Here is a 26,269-nt window from a genome sequence, read left to right as displayed (position 1 = left end):
TTTCCTTTAAAAGAATAATATCTTGATTTAAAATCTTGAATCTTTGTTGATAAAAGAGCTGCATTATTTCATTTCTTCTCGCTTTTCTTGTAAAATAGACCACCACGTCTCTTGGCAAATTCTTCTGGCGTGCAACCCAAGAATTTACCCTGAAAACACGTTCTATTTCATCATGAATTTCTCGCCCACAAGCCAGGGCGTCCATAAATGCCTCCGGAATTAATTCTCTTAAATTCTCTTTTGGATCCTCAGCCAATCCACGGATCCGAATCGCAAATTCCATATCCCGAAATTGAGCAACCAAAACATCACTCTTAACATTTTCCAAACTTTTCCCCACAACAAAAGCCCTGTGAGGTGGGTTAGGCTGAGAGACAATGACTGGCCCAAAGTCACCAAGCCAGCTTTCATGGCTAAGGCAGGACTTGAATTCACAGGATGCTGTTCTCTAGCCTAGTGCCTTAACTACTAGTAATCTTATTTTTTCAAAAATAGTTAATGTTTAATGACATTTCAGTTCATTGGTTTGGCTGGGATGAACTTTGGGGTTGGTCACAAAAGGTGGCCATATTGATATGTCTCTCTCACTGGAAAAGTACATTACAGTTCCTGGTAATAAGAATAGTACTTTTCAGTCACTCTCTTCACCTCTCCCCCTTGCCATAAAAATGATGCTGGTGAAGTCGTGCTTTACACTCTTGCCATCCAAACAGTGCTGCCAAACCATGCTTCCTGTCCCTTGCCATCCAAATGCTTCTGGCCAAGCCATGCCTGTCATCCCCTTGCCATCCAAATGCTGCTGGCAAACATGATATCATGATATTCCCCCATACTGCCACAGCTTTCCAGCACTGCTGCTGCTGACACCTCCTGTGTTCTTGCCATCAGGTATGCTCAAAAATGCACCAGAAGCCAGAAGCACCAAAGGCATGTTTAGTTGTCCCATGGGGGGAATCAGCTGTAAAGACTAGTCAGGATGCATCGGTCACAGCTAAGCATCCTCAGAGAAGCAATGAAGTAGTACTGGTGGAGATATATCACTGGTGGAGGACAAGCCCATGGTGGGTCAGCTGATCTGGGAAAGTCAGGATGGAATGAGCTGGGTCAGGTGGCCATGATGAATTGTCCCATTCCGGATTGCTTGTAAAGTGAACCACCACCAGATTTTGTGTTGATTATTCTTAGCTTTATCCCAATTGGAATTCAAACTTAACAAGTGGCCACAATTGTCTATACAATGACAAAGCACTATGTGTGCTGTACACACCATATTCACACAAATGTTTGCTAACACCCAGGTTCCCATTGGATACTAAAAGAGCAAAATATGGAAATAGGATGCTTAGTTTGTATTATTAATATTTTCTCTTTATTAACTGTTCCCTGTTATTTAGCTCTGGCCTAATAATGATTATATAGCATTTGGGGAAATAAATGCAGGCCAGCAATCCAGCACTAGAGGCCAAAATGGAGAAGACCTCCACAGCCACCATATATTTGCCTTTAGTGCTCAGGTAGGATGGAACAAAGGAGAGCCATACACTGCAGAAAATCAGCATGCTGAATGTGAGACATTTGGCCTCGTTGAAACTGCTCGGGAGATTCCTGGAGAAAAACGCTACTGTGAAACTGGCAACTGCCAGAAAGCCCATGTAACTCAGGACACAGTAGAACATAGTAGATGAGCCTTCACTGCACTGTAGTATTATTTCCTCTACTTCTGAATGGGTGTCCGTGTCAGGAAAAGGGGGAAATGTGAACAGCCACACCATACAAATGCCTACTTGAATCAAGGAACCACAAAGAACAATGGAGGTGGCCAGTCCTCTTCCCACCCAGTTCCGCATCCTTGATCCAGGCTTGGTGGCCATGAAAGCCAGAACTACAGTAATGGTTTTTGCCAGAACAGAAGACACAGCCACTGAAAAGATGATGCCAAAGCTAATTTGTCGTAGAAGACATATTATATAATCTGGTGCAACAAGGAACTGCAGTGAACAAAGGAAACAGAGGAGGAGGGAGATGAGTAGAAGGTAAGTGAGATTTTGGTTATTGGCCTTGACGATGGGAGTATGGTGATACTTCAAAAATGTTGTGAGCACCACAATTGTGCAGAGAGAAAAGAAAAGTACCAAAACAACCAAGATTATTCCTATTGGTTCTTCATAGGACAAGAAAGTTATTTTCTTAGGAATACATGAAGTTTGGCTCTTATTTGGATATTGATCTTCTGGGCATTTCAAACAGTCATCCATGTCTAGAATTTAAATATATAAATTTATATATGTTGTATACCTATACTATATTTAGTATCATTTACATGGGAGGTTTTTTTGGGTTTTTTGGAAGCAATACTCGTTCTGATTTCCTAGATATGACTTTCTACTCTTATATTTGGTATCTAAGAGAACACAGGAAATCATGAGATTTTTCTGCTAAGGGAAGGAATATTACTTACTCATTAATTCATTACATTACTTGGGCTGTCTCTATGTATTTCTCTGGCTTTATTTCTACATCGATCTTCAGTAAGGTTTTATAAAAAGCATTATTCAAAATAATATCAATAAAAATAAATGTTATACTATTCTCTTTGTATGAAATGATTTAGGTTTAATATTCTTCATTTTTTATATTTCTGAAGGAAAAGGAGGAAATATGTTTCCTATTCTCCGTACAAGCAAAAATATTGATGCTTTCTAAATCAAATGGAACAGATTTTGTGCAAGTTAGGATGATACATTGTTAAAACCAATTGTAGAGTATAATCAGTGGTGGGATTCAGCCAGTTCGCACCACTTTGGCAGAACCGGTAGCTAATTTTTTGTTGCCCAGGCCCAGAATGGACTTCCAGAAGCAGCATCCACACAGAGAACTGGTTGTTCATATATTTGAATCCCACCACTGAGTATAATCCCAAACTAAGAGAAATGGAATGCTTTACAGATAATCTTCATTTAGCAACTGCTTCAAACAGCAATGATTCATAGTTATGATGATGATAAAAAAGTAACTTTTTGACAAAGGCCCATATTTACAACCTTTATGTCACTTTCTTCTCAGTCATGTGTTTACATGCCATTATATTATTTGGTAAATATTACTCTGTACTTGATCCATTTTTTCCTTTCCCCCATTGGAAAGTAGAGTGATTGCCTGAATTTGTTTACTGGAACCTTCATTCTTGCATAGTTTGCTGCCAGACACTGACAGGAATCTAACCAATTTGATATTAAAGGCTATTGCTTTCTTTGTGACTCATTGCTCACAGTCATCAGTGCACTAGTCAAACAGCCAGCACTAGTGTCTTCTTCTCAAAGTGTATTATCAATTGTGTGCCTGCAATTCTCTTTCAATCACTTATCTCTAATGAATATAAATACAAACATCAAATTTCTTCTTGCTAATTATCCAAGCTCTAGGATAAGTATCCCAAAGAGTGGGGGAATGCAGGAAAAGCACTAAAGGTAGTCTTTGTTTAGTCACTGCCTTGTTTAACAATTGTTTGAAGTTATGACAATAATAAAAAAGTAACTTTGTGATCAGTCTTCACATTTAAGACCTTTAAAGATCTGCAGAGAAAAGGAAAGATGAAATAGCTTCATAAAACACTGTTTTGATTTCACTTAGCATCTGCTTCATTTAATGACTGACCACTAGTCAAAAATGACCTGTACTGTATATAATATAATTCAGCTCCTGAACTTACATCTTCGTGGATTTTCTTGCTTTGTCCTGTGGTACCACCAATTAATAATGTCTCTTACCTTCCAGATTTGACATTTTCTCTTTGGGACATCGAAGACAATCATAGCAGCAAAATGGTTTTGCTTCTTGTTTTTTCTTGAAATAACCAGGGAGGCAATTCTCAGTACACATGGAAGCAGGTAGTATCTGGCCAATAAATGAAAGAAGAAAATATTAGTCTTCAATCAGGTATTTGGGGGGAATGTTGAAAATTATGGTTGACCACTACTGTACAAATAAAGAAAGCTACTGTAATGATCTGGATTTTTTCATCTATCTCATCATGAAAATTACTCAAAATTGAATTATTATTTTTGTTCTACCAAATATATAGATAACCATGTTTCTTCTAAAATGACAGATAAATTATGCTCAAACCACATCCAAGTGCTGAAATTATTTCAGTGAGACTCAGCAACACTATAATTTTTTCAAGACAAAGGTATCCATTTTTACTGTTGGATAATATAGAATAAGAGACCTGGAAGGGGCTTGGAAGTCTTCTAGTCCAATGCCCTGCTTAAGTGAGAAACCCTATACCATTTCAGTCAAATCATTGTCCAATCTCTTCTTAAAAATTTCCAGTGTTGGAGCACCCACAATTTCTGGAGGCAACTTGTTACACTGATTAATAGTTTAACTGTCAGGAAATTTCTGCTTAATTCTAGGTTGGCTCTCTCCTTGATTGGTTTCCATCCATTGCTTCTTGTCCTGCCTTCAGGTGTTTTGGAGTATAGATTGACCCCCTCTTCCTTGTGGCAGCTCCTCAAATATTGGAATAGTGCTATTATGACACTTCTGGTACTTCTTTTTCATTTTAAATAAAATTAAAAAGAAACATTTTCAGAGTTATTTAACTAAGATAAAATCTAATGAAATGATCTAGGGTACAGTGAAAATATTTGAAAGAGATGTAATGATTTTAGAGGTTAAAAAGAACCCTTGTATTGAAAGGAGATGACAAATATTGAAAAAAACTTCTTATATAGGGAGTAATAATAATCAACTAGTAATCAAATTTATAGGCAATTATGATCAAGGAAACTTATCTTCACAATTAAGATTTTCAGGTGGGAATTCTGTGTTAGCCAGTGAACTCATAAAAAGAAAGGGAATTAGACTCTTTTTCTTTCATCTTCTAATGAGAAATTAGTTCATATTACTGAAGAAATAATTTTATGTTTTAAGATTTTAGATTTTTTATATATATGCAGGTCTTGGCATATTCGGGTCTTTTCCCGTGTAAGATTGAGAGTATCTTGGTGACGTTTTGACGAGGTCCCACTCGTCATCTTCAGGCTGGGGTCTTCGGCTTTGTGCTTGTGCGAGCAAAGTGTGATCGGAGCTGCCGTCTCTCTATAAATATTGGTGGGGGTGTGGGGAGTGCTGGCTTAGTTGCTGTAGGTGGATTGGTTGGCTGTGTGGGAGCTATTGTTTGCAGATTGTTCAGCTGTTTCGTAACATCCTGAGTAGTTGAGGTGGTGGCTGTGTGCCCATTAGTCTTTTGTGTTATAACGACTTGGATAATGGGTTGTGTGATTACATCCTGAGATCTAGTGTAGTGATATCCTGAGTTTTGTGTTGCAACATCCTGGGTGGTTGGCTGTGTTGTAACATCCTGAGCTTTAGCATTGTAACCCCCTGAGTTCTGTGATTATTGAGCAGAAGGCTGTGATGTAGCATACCAGGCTTTGGTTTGGCTCCGAGTTTGCTGTCTAGCTCTGTGTTCATGGCGTGTGTACATTTGCTTTGTGTGGGGGTCAGAGGGAGGTGCAGCAGCTGGTGATGTCATCATGGTTTGGCTTCTGGATGATGGTTGCATTTCATCTGAGGGATGGGTTTGGGCTTGAGTTTGGGTCTGGTAAGGTTGAATGGTGGTGGCGTGCTGTGTTGTTCTGGGTCCGGTGTCAGATTTCGTGGCTAGGACTTGTTTGTTGATTAGGGCTAGTTTCCAGATGTCTGGTAGGCGGGAGGTATCGTCATGTTTATTCATGTTGTGGGGGTGTTTTTCTATTTCGATGGCTTCCATAATTATTCTCTTGTTGTGGTGTTCAGTTTTGGAGATTAGTTTGGTTCCTTCAAAATCAATTTCATGTCCTGTAGCTTTAAGATGCTGGAAGAGGGAGGAAGTTTTTTCTTCTTTTCTGACTGCGTTCTTGTGTTCTGTAATGCGGGCATTTATTCTCCTATTAGTTTGTCCAATGTATGTGGCTGGGCAGATTTTGCATGGTATTTCATAGACTCCTTGGTTTTCTAGCTGGATCCTATCTTTGGGGTTTCTTAAAATGTTGGCTATTTTTTGGTCCCTCTTCCAGCATCTTAAAGCTACAGGACATGAAATTGATTTTGAAGGAACCAAACTAATCTCCAAAACTGAACACAACAAGAGAATAATGGGTTTGGGCACACAGCCACCACCTCAACTACTCAGGATGTTACAAAACAGCTGAACAATCTGCAAACAATAGCTCCCACACAGCCAACCAATCCACCTACAGCAACTAAGCCAGCATCCCCACATACCCCCACCAATATTTATAGAGAGACGGCAGCTCTGATCACACTTTGCTCGCACAAGCACAAAGCTGAAGACCCCAGCCTGAAGATGATGAGTGGGACCTCGTCAAAACGTCACCAAGATACTCTCAATCTTACACGGGAAAAGACCCGAATACACCAAGACCTGCGTACCTGTACCCGTGAAAATCTACGAAAACAAATATCTTACCTCTACGGGAGGAAACCTTCCTGCTCACCAGGACCTACGAAAAACTCGAAGTCCTCCCGCCTACCAGACATCTGGAAACTAGCCCTAATCAACAAACGAGTCCTAGCCACGAAAACTGACACTGGACCCAGAACAACACAGCACGCCACCACCATTCAACCTTACCAGACCCAAACTCAAGCCCAAACCCATCCCTCAGATGAAATGCAACCATCATCCAGAAGCCAAACCATGATGACATCACCAGCTGCTGCACCTCCCTCTGACCCCCACACAAAGCAAATGTACACACGCCATGAACACAGAGCTAGACAGCAAACTCGGAGCCAAACCAAAGCCTGGTATGCTACATCACAGCCTTCTGCTCTGGACACCACATCACAGAACTCAGGGGGTTACAACGCTAAAGCTCAGGACGTTACAACACAGCCAACCACCCAGGATGTTGCAACCCAAAACTCAGGATATCACTACACTAGATCTCAGGATGTAATCACACAACCCATTATCCAGGTTGTTATAACACAAAAAACTAATGGGCACACAGCCAGCACCTCAACTACTCAGGATGTTATGAAACAGCTGAACAATCCGCAAACAATAACCCCTACACAGCCAACCAACCCACCTACAGCAACTAAGACAGCACTCCACACACACACCCCAATATTTATAGAGGGACAGCATCTCCGATCACACTTTGCTCGCACAAGCATGAAGCCGAAGACCCCAGCCTGAAGATGATGAGTGGGACCTCGTCGAAACGTCACCAAGATACTCTCAATCTTACACGGGAAAAGACCTGAATATGCCAAGACCTGCATACCTGTACCTGTGAAAATCTACGAAAACACACACACACACACACACACACACACACACACACACACACACACACACACACACACACACATATATATATATATATATATATATATATATATATATATATATATATATATATATTTGTTTGTTTTCTGAGGTTTTCGCGGGTGTTTGTATGTAGGTCTTTAGTTATTCAGGTTTTCTCCCCCGTAGAATTAGAAGTGTCTTGGCGACGTTTCGACGAAGTCACACACACTACTCCCAGAAGCTGCGATCACACACACTACTCCCAGAAGCACGAAGCTGAAGACACCAGCCTGAAGATGACGAATATGACTTCGTCGAAACGTCGCCAAGACACTTCTAATTCTATGCGGGAGAAAACCCGAATAACTAAAGATCTACATATATATATGTAGGAGATATTGATATATATATACATATATATATATATATATATATATATATATATATATATATATATATATATATATATATATATATATATATCCTACAATATTTAAATAATTTATATTTAACCCTTTTGATGAATTTAAATAAGTAATGTTTAACTAGCATTACTCAATACTAATATGTTTTTATAGTAATTTAATTATTTTGATGAACTTAAGGAAGGGGAAAAACTGGTAAATCTCCAGGTATCGTTAAATTTCCATATAAATCATTTGATGATTGTTAGCATAACATACTTTCCTACTTTTTAATATATCTAGGGCTGGAGAGGTATCAAAATCAAAAAACCAAATATAAATAACATTGTTAGTCAAATAAATCAGGTACTACAGAAGACATAATTTATACAGAACACTTTTGTTATTAATGAGATTAATGTTTGGGTTTTAAAATATAGAAGAAAAACTGTTTTTAAAAGCTTTGAATTCATGTTGTTAGAGATTGCAATAAACCTTTGATAAACTAAACCTATCCAAAATATTTATTCAAGAAGGCATATACATTTTGTAACTATGTACAAATAAAACTATATTAAAAAGTCACAATCCTTAAAAGCTACATGAACTTTTATCTCTAGCTATGTTTGATGATTTAAAAATTGAATTAGAATTCATGTAAATACTGATTCATATAGTAATTTTCTGACAGCTGAATGAAAAATAAACTGTTTTAAGTAGCAACTGAATTTAGAGAAACCTTTTTGCAGTAGCTTCCTAAATGGCACTTAAGAGCTAGAAGATTGCACTGAAGAAAAGTTTTGGTGCTCTGCCCCTTCATGGAAAATGAAATTATGAATTAGGATAGAGTTATTACAGGGAGAGCTGGACTTCAGGAGCAACAGCTAATATTATCCTGTAATTTAGTTCTCAAGTTATCTATGATAGTTCAATTAGAAATAGCGGCTTTATGTAAAAGTTACATAAGAGAACCAAGCCATGTGCAGTCTCAGGGATCAATTCTAGGATGATCTTGATTCTCACATAGCTAAAGAGTGGAACTAGTGTTCCAGAAGGGAATAAAACTACAGCAGAGTCCAAGCCCTTCAGTCATTCCAAAAGAATAATTTTACCTTTTTATTCATTTAAAATATTCACATAGCAACCCATATTTTAACCAATCACATAGGGCTTTAAAGGTGATGATTAGAACTTTGAACTGCACCTGGAAAGATACTGGAAAGCAGGGCAGCTCACACAATTCAGATGTTATATGAGAAAATCTGGATGAGGGGGTGGCATTACTGAGTGTATTTCTGCATTCTGAACCAATTCAGGTTTCAATGGAAATCACATATAAAGCACTTTATACTAATTCAGTTGAGAGGTGACCAAGGAATCAGTGACTGTGGGCAAGGCTTCCCAGTCCAGAAAATGTACAATTGGTACATCAGATGAATCTGTGCAAAACCCTTCCCCTGCCTAGCATAGCTACCATCTGCTCCTCGATCAGGATCCATGACTCCAGGAAGACTCCCAGATTATGTATCAGCCCATCCCAGGGAAGTATCACCCCAACCAGAGTGAAATATGAAAATCAACTGGTCCGGGGAAAGGCAAAAAGCCATTGGAGGTCTAGGATCTGACTTCTCCTTCCTACCAACATTGACAAAAAAAGGCCATGGAAGAGAACCACAATAACACAGTGTCTCCCACTCCCAACCACAGAATGATACCATAGTTGATTATATTGATAGAGAGAAGTCCAGAAGGTCAGTGTTATGTATTGGGCTTAATTGGGAACAGATGCAGGGAGCTGCTCTGAAACCGTTAGCAAACCACATGGCCTGCTGGGCCAGACTTGCTGTCTGCAAGGGCTGACTGGGATGCATTTGAGCAGGAAAATACATTGCATTCATTGGCTGGTAACGCCCCAGGGTGAACGTATAAAAAGGGGCAGAGCCATTTTGTTCTGAGTTCTGTTCAGCCGAAATAAAGAAGTACCTGTTTGTTACTCCTGCCTCTTCAATGCCTACCAACATAAGAAACAGAACATTGGTGACGAAGGTGGGATCGTGCTGCCGCAAATTCAGAGGCTGACTCACCACGGAAAGCCTAGCAAGCATTGAGAAGTACGGCTTTCCAACCTCCTTCGCTCTGCCTGCCATTACAAAAACGTTGGGGGAGAGTGCCACAAGGAATCATCCTGGAACCCTTTCAAAACCTCCACAGCATGAGGCATTGAAAAGGCCACCAAAGATCCACCATGGTGAAGATTGGTCGTCTTTCAGAATTTGACATCACGCATCCAGAATGATGGAGCTTCTACATCACTAGGGTGGAGAATTATCTGAGAGTAAACTAAGTTCGGGAAGACGGACTGAAGGCCGCAATGCTGCTGTGTGTTTGCAGTCAAGAAACTTTTCACATTGCGGAAAACTTGATTGCTACAGTGCCCTTGGAGTCCATTGCTTAAGCGGAGTTGAAAAGAATGCTTAAAGAACATTTTGAGCTGAAGCTGTCAGTCATTGCATGGCAACGTGCTTTTGAACAGTGGGACCAGCATCCTGGGGAGTCCGCTGCAGATTTCATTGCTGCTCTATGCCAAGCTGCAAGGCCTTGCAAATTTAAGGACCTGGAAGAACAGCTATGAGACCAGCTAGTTTGTGGTCTGAGGAGCCAAGAACTTCAGCAAAAGATTTTTGGTAGAGAAACTGTCTCCTTCCAAGACACGCTGAGGGAGATTACGGCCGAAGCAGCAGCAGGTGGAGCTGTTAAGGCCTTGCGGCTCTCCAAGAACCCTCCTTGCTCGGACACAGTCCATCAAGAGGTCGCCAAGAGGATTGAAGACTCTGAGTCAGACAATGAGGTCGATCGATTGCAGCAACCTCTAGAAAGAAGGTGTTGGAATATTCATGAACAGGAAGAGTCATGTGGTAACTCAGTCAGCCAATGTGAAGAAAGTGCTACTGAGTCTGTGCAAAGAGGTATTGAGTTAGAAGCTGAATTGTTTCAGTTTCAGTCTCTGGTCTGTCTCTGCTGTAAGAAGTCTTCATTGTGCTATGTTGCTGTAAAGAAGAATGTATGGTATTGTAAGTATTTTGATATGAATATAAAGGAGTTATTTGAATCAGCTAAATGCAGTCAACTGTGAGAGCTTCTGATTTATTTTTCACCAATAGAGAAATTAAAATTCTCTAACAGAAGGCCTCAAAGGCAAGCAGACAAGAGCTTTGACAAGGCAGTTCCCTTGTCTTGGTGGTTCGGGTGTGGAGGCAACCACAAACGAACTGACTGTCGTTTCCATTCCGCCACTTGCTGGGAATGAGGCAGGCAAGGCCACATCACTGCCATTTATTTGGGTTGCAGGAAATAACGTCTATCGGAAGAGTTGCCTTGGAAAGGTACCGAGGTCCCCAGTCAGAACAGGGTGGGTTTTTGCACAACTAGGAGGAGCGTACTTAAGACAGCTACCCACCGGCCTCTTAAGAAAAAGCTGCATTTTGAAGTCAAACTGCAGGGGGTCCCCTCAGACATGAAGCTGGACACGAGTTCAGCTCTGTCCATAATCTCCCAAAGAACCCTTCAAAAGATTTGCTGTAGAAGCGGCCAAAGCTCAGGCTGTCGAATCTTGTTTTGACCGACTTCCAGAATTCCCAGTCAGCGTCAAGGGGGAGGCCACACTCGGGGTACAGTTCAGGGATTTCGAGGGCCCTTTGGACATCATAGTTGTCGAGGGCAACCACACAAGTCTGATTGGACTCGATTGGTTTGATGCGCTAGGTATTCAGATGACTGGGTTAAACAGTTTGCAAGCGGCGAGCCTTTTGGAGATATGCAAAGAATTTGTTGATGTTTTCAGTCCTAAGCTTGGGGCATACAAAGGGCCTCCAATCGCTCTTAGGTTAGACCCATCTATCGCACCAATCAGGATTAAGTCTTGTCGAATGCCCTTTGCTCTCAAGCAGAGGATCAATGCTAAGTTGGATAAACTATTGCAGCAGGGCATTTTGGAACCTGTGGATAGTAGTCCATGGGAAACACCCATTGTCACGCCACTTAAGGCCAATGGAGAAGTCCGCATTTGTGCTGACTATAAATGCACATTAAACAAAGCTCTCCAGCAGCACTTCTACCCTTTACCTGTAGTAAGCCATATTCTGGCATCTCTACAGGGAGGGCGCATTTTCGCCAAATTAGATTTGGCCCAGGCCTATCAGCAGCTGCCTATTGTGACTCACCGGGGAGCTTTCAAGGTGCGAAGGCTACAGTTTGGAGTGAACGTAGCTCCTGGCATTTTCCAAAGCATGATGGAGCGCACGCTCAGCAACATTATGGGTGTATGCCCATATTTTGATGATGTCCTCATCGCAGGGGAATCAGTTGAAAACCTGTCTGACAGGCTCCGGGCTGTTTTGCGGTGTTTCCACGAAGCGGGACTGAAGCTCAAACAGGAAAAGTGCAAAATTGAAGTCACTTCCACAGAATTCCTGGGGTTTTGTATAGATGCCGAAGGCATCCATCCTGCTGAATCTAAGCCCAAAGCGATTCAGCAGGTGCCCAGACCCAAGTTGAAGGGAGAGCTTCAATTTATTTATTATTTATTTATTATGTAAATTTTTTATACCGCCCTATCTCCCTTACGGGACTCAGGGCGGTGAACAGGCAATAATAAAAATCACAATAAATATTGAATAAAAAGCCTGCTCTAAAAATACCCCATATAAAACCCCTAGCAAAGCCCAATCAAAATTACGCCAGGCTGGCCACATGGAATAGATGGGTTTTCAAGGCTCGGCGGAAGAGGCGCAGGTCCGTAGTTGTACGTAGGTTGGGGGGTAGGTCATTCCAGAGGGCAGGAGCTGCCACAGAGAAGACTCTCCCCCTGGGGTCGCCAGCCGGCATTGACTGGCCGACAGCACCCTAAGGAGGCCCTCTCTCTGTGGGAGCGGACTGGTCGAAGGGAGATATTTGGTAGGAGGCGGTCTTGCAAATACCTAGGTCCATTGCCATGGAGCGCTTTAAAAGTTGTTACTAACACCTTGAAGCGCACCCGGAACGCCACCGGCAGCCAGTGCAGCTCGCGCAGGAGAGGTGTTACATGGGAGTATCTAGAGGCCCCCCAAATCCCCCGCGTGGCCGCATTCTGAACTAGCTGGAGCCTCCAGGTGCACCTCAATGGGAGCCCCATGTAGAGAGCATTGCAATAGTCCAGGCGGGAAATAACGAGGGCTTGAGTGACCATGCGTAGGGCGTCCCGATCCAGAAAGGGGCGCAACTGGCATATCAGGCAAGCCTGATGAAAAGCCCCCCTGGCCACGGCCGTCACATGATCATCTAAAGACAGCCGAGCATCCAGGAGGATGCCCAGGTTGCGGGCCCTCTCTGCGGGAGCTAATGACTCGCCCCCAATAGCCAGAGATGGAGCCAACTGGTTATGTCGTGATGCCGGAAACCACAGCCACTCGGTCTTGGACGGGTTGAGTCGAAGCCTGTTCCTCCCCATCCAGACTTGCACAGCCTCCAGGCACTGGGACATCACTTCTGCGGCATCGTTGGGGTGGTCCGGGGTGGAGATGTACAGCTGGGTGTCATCTGCGTACTGATGAAACTCCACCCCGAAACCACAGATGATCTCACCCAGTGGCTTCATATAAATGTTGAACAGGAGAGGCGAGAGGACCGATCCCTGTGTTACCCCAGAAGTGAGGTGCCTCGAGGTCGACCTCTGCCCCCCTGCCAACACAAATTGCGACCGGTCCGAGAGGTAGGAGGAGAACCACCGTAAAATGGTGCCCCCCAACCCCAACCCCCCTAACCAGTGCAACAAGATACCATGGTCAATGGTATCAAAATCCGCTGAGAGGTCTAGCAGGACCAGGATAGAGGAACAGCCTCTATCCCGAGCCCTCCAGAGATCATCAACCAACATGACCAATGCCGTTTCCGTGCTGTGCCCAGGCCGGAAGCTGGACTGGCGCGTGTCTAGATAGACAGTTTCTTCCAGGTGCTGAAGGAACTGTCGTGCCACCACACTCTCAACAACCTTCGCAAGAAAGCGAAGGTTGGAGACAGGACGGTAGTTGGCCAAAACAGCCGAGTCCAGGGAGGGCTTCTTGAGGAGGAGCCTCACTACCGCCTCTTTCAAGGCGGCCGGCAAGAACCCCTCACTCAAAGAAGCGTTGACGATTCCCTGGAGCCAGCCTCGTGTAACCTCCCGGGAGGCCAGTACCAGCCAGGAGGGACACGGGTCCAGTAGACATGTGGTGGTGTTCAGCCATCCCAGCATCCTGTCCATGTCCTCGGGAGTCACAGGATCAAACTCTTCCCACAAAGTGGACTCAAGACCTGCCTCCATTGGCCCATCTGAACTAGTCCAATCAGAGGCTAACCCGGCCCAGATCTGATCGATTTTGTCATGCAGGTAACACCCAAACTCCTCTGCCCGACCCTGCAAAGGGACGTCCCGGACCCTCTGATGAAGGAGGGAATGGGACACCCTAAACAGGGCAGCAGATCGGTTACCTGCAGACGCGATAAGAGCGGAGAAATAGTTTTGTTTTGCCGCTCTTATCGCCACTAGGTAAGTCCTTAAATGGGAGTTTACCAGTTTCCGATCGGATTCGGAGCCTTCCTGGGACTTCTAAACTTCTACCATGCCTTCCTCCCCCACAAGACTGCAGTGGCAGAGCCATTACACTGGCTCTTGGACAAATAGGCCCCATGGAAGTGGACAAATGTCCACGAGAAGAGTTTTGCTGAGGTCAAGGCATTATTGTCTTCTAACGCAGTGCTGGCTCATTTCAATGAGCAGTTACCAGTTAGCATAGCTTGCAATGCATCCCCTTAAGGGATTGGGGCTGTCTTAAGCTACCTCAGGGCTGATGGGACACAAGTCCCTGTAGCCTATTATTCCAGGACTCTTTCTGCTACTGAGCACAATTACGCGCAAATAGATAGAGAGGCATTGCCCATTGTGGCTGGTATCAAGAAGTTTCAAGACTTTTTGTATGGCTGCCATTTCACGGTCTTCACTGACCACAAGCCGCTTCTGGGGTTGTTCACGATGAACAAGCAGACACCCCAAATCATCTCTCTTAGAATGTTGAGATGGTCAATATTTCTTTCTACTTACGACTATTGCCTGATTCACAAACCGGGTAGGGAAATGGGCCACACAGATGGCCTTAGTCAGTTGCCTCTAAAGCAAGTAGAGCCAGATCCTGCACCGGCCAACCACATCCTGTCTATCCAGGATTTGCCGGAGTCTCCCTTCCATGCAGGGGATGTTGCTGCAGAAACAGCTACTGACAACACGTTAACATGTGTGTTGAATTGGGTGCTCACAGGATGGCCTGACACGTGTCCTGTTACTAATTTCCAGAGTTTCTGGAAAAGGAAGCATGAGTTATCTGCCTTTAAGGGTTGTATACTTTGAGGCAGCATGGTAGTAATCCCGACCTCACTGAGGACTAGAGTCCTTGTTTCTCTGCATGAGGGACATCCGGGAATAGTCTGGATGAAGGCGCTTGTGCACAGCTACCTTTGGTGACCTGGGCTCAACAAAGAGATCGAGGCCCAGGTCCAAAGGTACCCCATTTGCTAGCAGTCCTGGCCAGAAATGCCTCAGGCTCCCGTTCATAGATGGGAGACCACACATGCTCCTTGGTTGAGAGTTCATATTGACTATGCTGGCCCCTTTCAGGGGAGCTCTTCCTCATTGTTGTGGACAGTCAGTCTAAGTGGCTGGAGGTTGTTCCAGTGTCCACTACAATGACTGCGAGGACCATCCAGGTTTTGAGGGGCATTTTCGCCTCTCATGGGCTTCCAGACGTCATCATCTCTGATAACGGGCCTCAGTTTACTTCATCAGAGTTCCAGTCCTTTTTAAGGGCAAATATGACCAGGCATGCTACCTTGGCACCATTTCACCTGGCTCAAATGGTCAAGCGGAACGCATGGTGCGCACCACTACTAAAGAAGCTTTAAAAAGAATAACCCAGGGAAACTGGCACCACAAGTTGGCAGACTTCCTCCTCTGCCACCGCACAACACCATGCACATCTATGGGCAAAAGCCCAGCTTAGCTCCAATGGGGTCGCCGCCTTATCACCAAGTTGGATAGGTTACATTCAGATTGGGTTGCATCGCAGGTGCCACAGCTAAAGGCACCGAGGCATTTGAAAGTGGGTGATCATGCAATTATGGGCATGCAATTATAGACTGTGGGTGGTAGCTGTGGTTTGTAAGGTTACTGGGCCACTTTCCTACGAAGTGGCACTGGAGGATGGTCGTGTGCTACACAGGCACATCGACCAGCTGCGATGGAGGTTACCTAGCCACCCTTCCACTCCTTACTCTGCTCTCGGGGGGGGGGGAGGACCATGATCCTGATCGTGAATCTCTGCCACTCAGCGAAAGCGGGACATTGCATTCATCGAACGGGGGGTTTGCCAATGAGGCAGCTCCTGACTCTGGCACCACGTCCATGGGACATTGTGCTCAATCGGTTTTCAAAGCCGCTCCTTGTCCAAGCCTTGTGCCAATGGGACAGTGCTCCCAACTAGCTTCTTACACCGATCAGGGGAATTTCACCCCACAGAAGAACTCTGGTTTGGGTCTACTGGAACAGGCCAGCCAAAGCCAAATGGACAAAGGCTTGGGTCTACCAGAACAGGCCAGCCTTCATGGTCCAGTTTCACCTGTATCGTTCAGGTCCCAAAATCCCGGTCTGCTGAGCCTGGCAGACGAGCTTGCAGATCAGGCCCTAGCAGCAGCTCTGAGGTGATCGGAGCGGGTCAAAGCCCTCCGAAGTTCTTAAAGGACTATGTGAGGTTTCTGTCATTGCAACCTTAAAATGCTTATGTATTTTAGTGCAACTGAAATGCTTCTGTAAGTTTTTTGAACTGAATTGCTGTGTATTATAATGTTGTGTTTGTGTTATGATGTTATGTATTTTTACAAGTGAAATTGTAAGACTTGTATTATGGAATGTTATTGTGTGTTGTGAAAAAAGAAAAAAGTGTGTTGTAGTGAACAACAAGAATTATTGTGCAGGTGTCAAGGAGGGGTGTTATGTATTGGGCTTAATTGGGAACAGTCGCAGGGAGCTGTTCTGAAACTGTTAGCAGACCACGTGGCCTCCTGGGCCAGACTTGCTGTCTGCAAGGGCTGACTGGGATGCATTTGAGCGGGAAAATACGTTGCATTCATTGGCTGGTAATGCCCCAGGGTGAATGTATAAAAGGGGTGGAGCCATTTTGTTCTGAGTTCTGTTCAGCCTGAAATAAAGAAGTACCTGTTTGTTATTCCTGTCTTTTCAATGCTTACCAATGCAAGAAACAGAACAGTCAGAATGATTGCATTACCTCTATTCTGAACCCTCCAAAAGTCACCAAACAGCAATCATTGCTTTTTCAGTGCTGTGTCCTGCCATTAACCCATACTGAAGTTTGAACTCTTATTTTTAAAGACTAAACTAGTCCCTGAAGTCTTCTTAGCAATATTTTGGAATGGTTTTGCCATAGCCTTCTTCTTAGAACTCAACAACAGTAATTGGCCCAAAATAACCCAGCTAGCTTCAGGCCTTGTAATTTAATCATTACACTGAACTGGCCCTCAACTTTTATTTTACACATCATCCCTGTCTCTTTAAGCTTAACAGTAACATAAAACATAAGTAATTGTTTAGATATCCCTGATTTTCAGAAAGTTTGAATTCTTACCTTGCTGGCATTTCTTCTCAGTATTTGATATTATTTGTATGTTAAATGATATCGAGCTACTTTTTGGATATCATCTCAATAATTTAAACAAACCAACTACATCCAAAACTTACTTGGTTGAAAGTGCTGGGCCAGGTGATGACTTCTTCATGAATGGTGAACATTTGGTTTTCAGCAGCCCAGGGATCTAGCTTCCCAACTTTCACTCGATATAAAGACTGATTAGGGAATATGACCCAGTTGTCCATATCCAGTTGTGTAATCAGTTCTTTATTTTTGTCAAAGGAAATTTTATCTCCAACACTGTTGTTAAATGAGACTTTTTTCAAAAAGAAATGAAGCTGAATATGAAAAAAGCAAGAAAGAAAACATGCTTAATATATGAAACTATGTGATATGTGAATCATTTAAATATGTGGCACACTGTCCCTACTCTAAGGTACTAGCATTTTTCTCAAGGATGGTTGTCTGTGGTTCTTGATCCAAAATCCTTCTCTTATAGTCTACTAACTTTCAAAAACTAAAAATAATCCAGGCCCTAAACCTATACAATTGTTAATATGCAAAGATATAATTTATTGAGGAAATGTGTTATTTAACAAATAAAAATTATCAGGCTTGCCTTACATTTGCAAGAAGCTTATGAAACTTGTCATCTGCTTTTATTAGAGACAAAATGATCAAAGAATACCATATCCTTTTAATAAGAAAATTTAATATTAATCATCTACATAAAGGAATAGGCTGAACAGGTTGAATTGACTTTTCCAAATATAAAAATTATCTTTCTTTAATGCTAAAAATTCTGCCATTGATGCATTTGATTCATTCTAAATAAAGAAATCCATAAAATTGAATGCATCCATTTTTATTGCTGCTATAAGATGCCATGATAGGAAATGGAGGGTAGTGTGTTATTAACATATTTCTTCTAAATTGAAAATTAGCCTTAAATTCAGATTTAATCTTTGGGGGATATATGGATGATTAGAAGAAGTAAAGGAGGGCAAAAGTAGACTGAGAACAATTTAAATCAGATTAAGAGCATAAAAGAGAACATAGGTTCTGTGAAATCCTGCTTAAGTGTTTTGAGCAAGTGGCTGTTCTTTTCTTTAGACAGATTAAAAAATACAAAGATTACTAATTACTGTATTCCCTTCTTCCCCCCCCTCTCTCTTTGATTTTCCTTTTATTGTCTGACTGTCTTTTTGTGTTCATTTACATGCTAATTATACTCTAATTTGATGGTATCTTTAAAAAAATTGAAAGTATGATCCTTTACTGCCACAGTATGGAAGGGATCCAAATATGCTTGGACTGATCTAAATTACATAGATGAACAAAAATTGAATTATTTACCTTGAGGCAACTTATCTCTGCTGCTCTGTCATTTGTAGTGTCCAAGGTGATTGGATCCCAACCTGGATTTATGGATCTTTCTTTGTCTAGAAAAGCAGTGTCTTGTAGTCTCAGAAGTATTTTCGGCTTGAAAGTCCAAATAGAATTTCTACTTCTTTCACCCTTCTATATCAATTAACGCCTATGCATTGCATTCACTATTTTTGACCTATACCCTTATTGACTGAAATGCATAACTTAAGTCTTAACTTAAGAAAGCAGCTCTTGCCACCTTGAAAGGAATAAAGCTTGTTACATGAAATAGTTCCTGTAATATGTACAGTATTTGTGTGTGTATGTGTGTGTGTGCATTTGTGTATGTGTATCAAATGTGGGGAGGAAGGGAGAGAATATAAAGCATATATCCTAACAACCTATGGGAAAGATCTAGAGAGTAAGTGAGCCAGGAAGCATGAAGAAAATTCATAGAGATTATACAGTACAAATCCCACAAAAGGTGAGGAAGAGATAAAACAATAAACCAGGAAGTTGTTACAAATTTTCTATCTAATTACGATTGCTTTTTATGATCAGAAGGCTGTGAGATGCTGGAGACTGAGTTCAATTCATATCCCATTTCCAACAGAATTGATTATTCATCACATTACCTGCCATGGCTGGAGGTCCTGGAGACTGAATTTTCTGCCATTTAGTTTTTGCCTATGTTTTTGGCCAAAAATCATAGCATGTAAAGCATGTGCCACAGCATACACTGCATTGTATATACTGTAGCTGTGACTGGTCATCCTCATTTCAAAAAAGGCCCCAGAAAGGCTCTCCAATTTCTCCTTCCCTGTACAGACATCCTCCATTTGCTCATTCTCAGATGGATTTGGAAACACACAGCCAAATGCTTGCTCCCATACATTTTTGACAAAACCATCCTCTTTTGAAAAGAAATGATTTCTTGTCTGGAGAAAATGTTGAAATCCTGTAATTTCACTTGAGTAAGCTGCAAAGGTCAGAGCACCGTGGAAGTCTTGGATATCCCAGCTTTTCTGATAAAAGAATGATGCAAGGCCCATTTGGGAAGCCATGATCCATACCTTACCTTTTGGCTTTATAGACACTATTTCCATTTCAGGTAGACGTAACAACCATCTTAAATTTAAAAGATAATTATCACTGATTATGATAGCTTTGGCTTTGCTGTTAACAAGAAGGTGAAAGGTTTCAACAAGCCATTTCAGATTATCAAAAAAATTGTTGATGTAAACTGGTCTGAATTTTTCCAAGAAGGCAATGCAGATGCCATGGAGAGGAAACATTGAGAAGATTAGGTGCTCAAATTTTCTTCCTCCAAGTCCCTTTGAAAGTACCCCAATCCAAGTCCATCTGAAGTGCAAAAGTAGTTGAATAATCCCTCTGTAATAAAGTTCTTCACCTGGAACCATTGGATAGTAGAAATGACTTTCATATTGTGATGGGCCAGTTGGGAACTATGGAAGTAATATATATATAATTTTATTCAAGACAAAGTTAAAATACAAAACTCAAAAAAAACCACCCAAAAATCAAAACATTAAAAAAAGAAAAAGGTGAATCAAAGAAAGACCAGTACATACACACATATTATGCCCCTAGTTGAATACTTATTAATATATTACTATAACATTAGTTTCCATTCCTTGTGTAACAGGTGCTCCCAAATTTTGTAAACTACTAAATCTATTTGCAAAATATTGACATGTCTTCTATATATTATATTAGTAACAATGTAGTTATCAGGAAGAATAATACTACTAAAACAAAACAGAATTAAAGTTTCAAAATGTGTATGCCCAGTGACTTCAATCGCTTACAGAGGGAATTCAAATCTTCAAGTCCCCTCCCCCTTCCCAACTGGGTCCATGATTGTCCAAAAGTCATCTAGGGTCATTCCTAAGTGCTCCCATTCAAAACCAGAAAGCAGCACTGCCAAAAAAACCCAGCTTTGACAGTAAAATCAGCAGATCATCAGTAAGAGAAAAAAGAAGCTCTTACAGCCATCTTGGAAGGAGTTTTCTTTCACATAATTTCTGTAGACAGGGTACTAAAGAGACTAGATTTGGACTAGATCTTTGTGTCCCCTTCCAGATTCCACAATTCTATGACTATTTGGATTCCTAACACCTGAATTTGGTTCCATAAAGACCCTGACCTCCAAATCCTGGGGACACTGCTGCCTGGTTCTCTAGAGCCTGAAATCAGAAAGTAGCCAAGGTCCTGGACAGAATTGCACCCTCTCCTGGCTGATCACCCCTGATACTGTCCCTGGATTATGGCAGAGCTGAGAGTGCTGAAAATGGCAGAGTTGGCTAGAGAGTCAAAGGAGGAAAGCAAAGTATGAATCCAACTGGAAATGTGTCAGAGCTACATTAAGGCCTACCTCATGGCAGTAAGAGCAGCAAAGTGTCAGTATTTCTCTGCATTTTTATGTCCACAGAGTGTCACCTAACAGCCCTGTTCAAAGTCACCAAGTCCTTTCTCAGGCTCGGACAAACATCTGCAGAGTCACATGGAGGAGTTTGTGGAAAACCTGATATATAAAATTGTTCAGATTCACTTTTGGTTGGACTCCAAGTAACCATTAGAGAAGTCCGGGGATAGGACTTATCCTGGAGCAGTTTTATCTCATTGGATCCTGAAATGGACAGGATCCTTGGGACTGTCAATACAAGTACTTGCTTGTTAGACCCTTGTCCCTCATGGATAGTGAAAGCTTTCAGAACAGTGAATTCTGGGTGGATGCATGTAGTGATTAATACATCACTCCAGGAGCACCCTTCTTCCCAGCATCCTTTCATAGAACATAGACTCCTAGGGCTTGAAGATATCTTCAAGCCCAACCAAGGCAGGAATCCTTATCCCATCCCAGACAAATGGTTGTCCAATCTTTTCTTCAACAATGAACCTCCCACTATTCCTAGAGGAAAGCTATTCCATTGACTAATTGTTCCCACTGTCAGAAAATTTCACCTTAGTTCCAGGATCTCTCTCTGACTAGCTTCCACCCATTACACTGCCCTCAGGATCTTTGAATAATAAATTGATCCTTCTTTCTTGCAACAGACTTTCAAGTTACAGCTATAATGTCATCCCTAAACCTCTTCTTCATTAGGCTAAATATCCCTAGTTCCCTTAACCATTAATTGTACTGTTCAGCATCCAGATCCCTTATCTTATGTTCTCTGCATTCTTTCAGGGCCTCAGAATATTTTTAGTCTCATGATGACCAGAATTAGATGCATTATTCAAAGGGTACTACTAGTACAGTATAGAGTGGTACTTTTGTGTACTTGATGCTATCTCTTTGTTGATACAGCTTGGGATCACATTGGCTTTTTTGGCAGCTGCAGCATATTTCTGGCTTTCGTTAGATACACTTTTGGTTGGACTCCAAGTGCCCATTAGAGAAGCCCAGGGACAACTAGATCCCTCTCACAGGTACTCCTGTTGAACCAGGTACTGTACCTGTGTGTCTTGTGCTTTTAGGAGGCTGAGATCTGCCTCCTTTTAATAAGCCATCATTAAACCCACGCCTTGCTGGACAACTTCCATCCAGTCTCTCACCTTCACTTTTTAGGGAAGATAGTGAAAAAGTGCTTGTGTTATAGCTCCAAAGGGTCCTGGATGAAGCAGATAAGATAGACCCCTTTCAGATAGGTTTTAGACCCAGTTACAGAATAGAAACAGCATTGGTCACATTGTTGATGATCTCTGGTGAGAGAGGGATATAGGTTGTACATCACTTCTTGCCTTCCTTGACTCTGAGCAGCTTTCACTACTACCAACTCTGGTATCCTTTGGGCTGTCTGTGGATTTGGGATTGAGTTTAGCTGGCTGGATTCCTTTCTCCACAGCCAGTTTCAATCAATGTTGACAGGGGGCAGGAGATCCAGCCTAGAGTTTTCCTCTGTGGAGGACCACATTCCTTTTAAAGATTTACATCAAATCCCTGGTTGAGATCATCTGTCACTGTAGGATGAGGTATCATCAATATGATGAAGTCACCCTTCTTTACATTCCCATCCCTGGTGATCCAAGTCATGCTATGGGGCAATGCTCTTGCAATGCCTAGAAGCTGTGGGGGTCTGGATAGAAAGCAACAGGTTTCAGACAAACTCTGGTAAGATGGAGTAGCTGTGGTTGCATGGAGCCTTAGGATTCAAAGGTTTATCATTTTTAGTTCTGGATGAGATTGCATTACACTAGACAGACCCAGTATGCAACTTGGGGGGTTCTTCTTGACTCAAAATTCCTGCTCAAAGAGTAGGTGGCAATCATGGTTAGGAGATCCTTTGGTGCAATTTTGTGTTGTGTGCCAGCTGTGTCTCTTTCTGGATCATGAGGCCCCTTGCTCAGTCATTTATGCCCTGGTTATGTTTCATTTGCAACATGCTCTACATGGGGCTTACCCTTGAAGAGTAATTGGTAGCTGCAATTGATTCAGAATGCAACTGCATGGACAATTTTGGAAGCACATACTGTATAACAGTGGCACTTGTAACACCACTATTATATGATCTACATTTTTGCCCCAATGAGACTGGCCTGCCCCATTCATTCTGTGGATCCTCTTAGCCAAGGAATTTCAGTTGGTGGAGTCTAGGAAATGCCCCTGCCCACACACACCTTTTGAAATATCTTGCCATCTGAGGTGTGAAACACTCTCATTCTCTGGCTTTCAGGAAGGGCCTTAAAACCTGGTTCTGCTGGTATGTGTTTTTCCCAGATGAAGAAGCTGTAGGCTATAGGTGATTGGTGCAGTGATAGAGAATGCACCATCTCTGCTTCACTCTGAGCCCATGGTTTTTAAATTTGCATTTAATCTTTTGCAATGTTAATCTGTTTTTATATTTATAATTGTATATCTCTATTTGTATTATATTGTAAGCTTCTCAGAATTGCTTTAGATAGCAAGATAAGTGGAATATAACATTAATAAATATATAAAATAAGCAAAGTATATATGTATATACCACCCTATCTGAATTACTTTATTGTAAATTTTAAATATGTTTTCCAATTGCCTTCCTAAAAACTTTTTAAATTAAATATTGTTTTACCCTATTTTAGACTTACGGACTGCTATTGCTTATGTGCTTCTTTGTTACTTTAGAACAGTGGTTCTCAACCTGTGGGTCGGGACCCCATTTGGGGTTGATCGACCATTTCACGGGGGTCGCCAAGCAAGGCTGTCTGCCACTTTTTTTGTCCGCCATTTTTTTTTGTCCGCCATTTTTTCCCCTTTTCCGGCGGGTGCCTTACCTCCCTTGGGCTGGGCCAGCTAGTGGTCGGCCTGCTCCATCTCTGCCGCTTGCCAGCTATGCCTCGGCCGGCGCAGGGGCGGAACCACGCATGTGCGGCGCTCCCGGGCAGGGAAAGTCCTCGACTTATGACCGGTTGGGTAGTCCTCGACTTACGACCGGTTTAGTCCTCGACTTATGACCAGTTTAGTCCTCGACTTATGACCGGTTTAGTCCTCGACTTACGACCGGTTGGGGTCGCGGCATTAAAAAGGTTGGGAACCACTGCTTTAGAATGTTAAATTGACCAGCTGTGACACTGCATCTCCAATGATAGTCCTATCAATGCCTCTTCAAGCATCTGTTCTGCTCATGTTAAGATGAGATATTGGGGGGAAAGAACAAAGCATTCAGAAGGATTTTTTGGGGACAGGGAGGAATTTCTGCTTTACTGTAACTGGCAATGCAGCTTCTGATTCTGCTCACATTGCATCTGCTATAATGATTTATCATGGCTCTAAATCTTTTCCTTTTACTAAAATATGTGATTCACCAAGAATCAGTGTTTTAATATCTTTCAATCACTAGCTGAATGTAATTGGGCCAATCTCATTTTCTTATCCCAACCTATTTGGTAGTCTTAGCTAAATATTCAGGACGTTCTTATTTATCAGCTCATTTAGTGACTATTTGAGGTTATAATTGCTGAAAGTAAAACAACTTTGAAACTGATGCTTATACTTCTGAATGTCACAGAAACACAATTGTCATATGATTGCCATTTGGGTGACTTCATAATTTGTGCACCATTGCTACATCCCAACGTCCTGTGACCACCATTTCATGGGCTTCACAACCAGCTTCCAACAAGCAGAATTAATGCAGCACACAAAAGTGAAATCATTAGTCATGATAACATGTTGTCTCACTTAACAATCATGGTAATTTGCTTAACAACAGAAACAGAGATGAGGTTATAAGTAAGGCACAGTCATGTGATGTTTCAATTAGTGATCATGCTTAGTGATAGGATTTCCAGTTCCATTTGTGGTTGGTAAGCAAGGACTATACGGAAGAGGAAAAAGCCTTACTTATGCCTCCTTAAGCACCTAAAAAGCAGAATATATTGATAAAATATAAGTAAATAAAAAGTAGAAAATTTTTGTTTTCTCATCACACTAACAATTTACACGAGAGGATTACAGGGATCTAAAATTCCACTGATCATTAAAATTAATATTTCAAGCTCAATAATAGTAACACCAAATTCTAAAATTGATTTTTTTTTAAACTTTATGCTGTAGTAAATGTTCTTCATTAAATATGGTCATTGGAGAAATATACATAAAAGGTAACTATATATTTAGGTTTTGTAATACCATACATCTGGAAAGACAAAGCCATCTATCTTACCTGTGGAATTTTGTAAGTCTCTAATATATCTGCCATATCACTAGCAATTCCTGGATCAACAGTCCCAACAATCGATATGAGTTTGTTAAAAACGCCACATTTGTAATTGGGAACAAATCTTTTCTGGCTAGAAAAAAGTTCCATTTTGGCATGATAGCCAGCACACCTATCATAGATTCTGAAGCCCAAAGTGACATTAGGTATGAGCTGGAGGTCTTCATTGATGTTCTTCACAGCAAATACCATGGTCAAGACATGTTGATAATATTTAGTCAGGAATCTGCAATAGGAATTAGATGTTGTATCAAATGGAAATCTGCATCTATAAAGGACAATGAGACTAACTCCATGAAAAAAAGTCTAACAAACAATCACTCTTTCATGTTAACTGATTCAAGGTTAAGTTCCATCTAATCATTTAGAAGATAATACTCACTGTTTCTTGTTAATTGATTTATGTACTATTACCCAGCATATATATTTCCCTTTCTTTGCTATTTTAAAATAATTCTTACTATCTGAAGCTCACCAGCATCATTACCAAGTATGTAACATGGACATTAACTTCCTACATCTGGGAAGCAAAATTGAATTAATCATGTTTTCTTACATAGAGATGATTTCATTTTAATTTAAGTCACTGCAAAAAAAATGGCAAAAATGATCTACATTTAGAATTTAGACTATCTTCAACAAAATATGTATAGAAGACTATAAGCAACAATAAATTTTATAGAAACATATAATATCATAATGCCACTTAAGTAATGCATACATTGCAGTTTTATTTATTAT

The 26,269-nt window shown here is 41.6% G+C and overlaps 1 protein-coding gene across 1 annotated transcript; it reads right to left on the bottom strand.

The window, feature by feature from the left end:
* Positions 1–1,355: 1,355 nt before the first annotated feature.
* Positions 1,356–25,720, bottom strand: LOC114922658 (vomeronasal type-2 receptor 26-like). Its single transcript, XM_029284405.1, has 6 exons — positions 25,475–25,720; positions 22,762–22,896; positions 19,442–20,272; positions 17,549–17,776; positions 3,768–3,894; positions 1,356–2,257 (listed from the first exon to the last, which is right to left on the bottom strand). Exons 1-6 carry the CDS (start codon positions 25,718–25,720, stop codon positions 1,356–1,358), a joined length of 2,469 nt encoding a protein of 822 aa, XP_029140238.1.
* Positions 25,721–26,269: the final 549 nt, after the last annotated feature.

Source organism: Protobothrops mucrosquamatus, unplaced genomic scaffold (assembly GCF_001527695.2).
Source record: "Protobothrops mucrosquamatus isolate PMUCROS unplaced genomic scaffold, P.Mucros_1.0 scaffold572, whole genome shotgun sequence".
In the NCBI taxonomy this organism is placed as follows: domain Eukaryota; kingdom Metazoa; phylum Chordata; class Lepidosauria; order Squamata; family Viperidae; genus Protobothrops; species Protobothrops mucrosquamatus.
The sequence above is the reverse complement of the archived record's forward strand: the minus strand, read 5'-3'. Positions and strand labels throughout refer to the sequence as shown.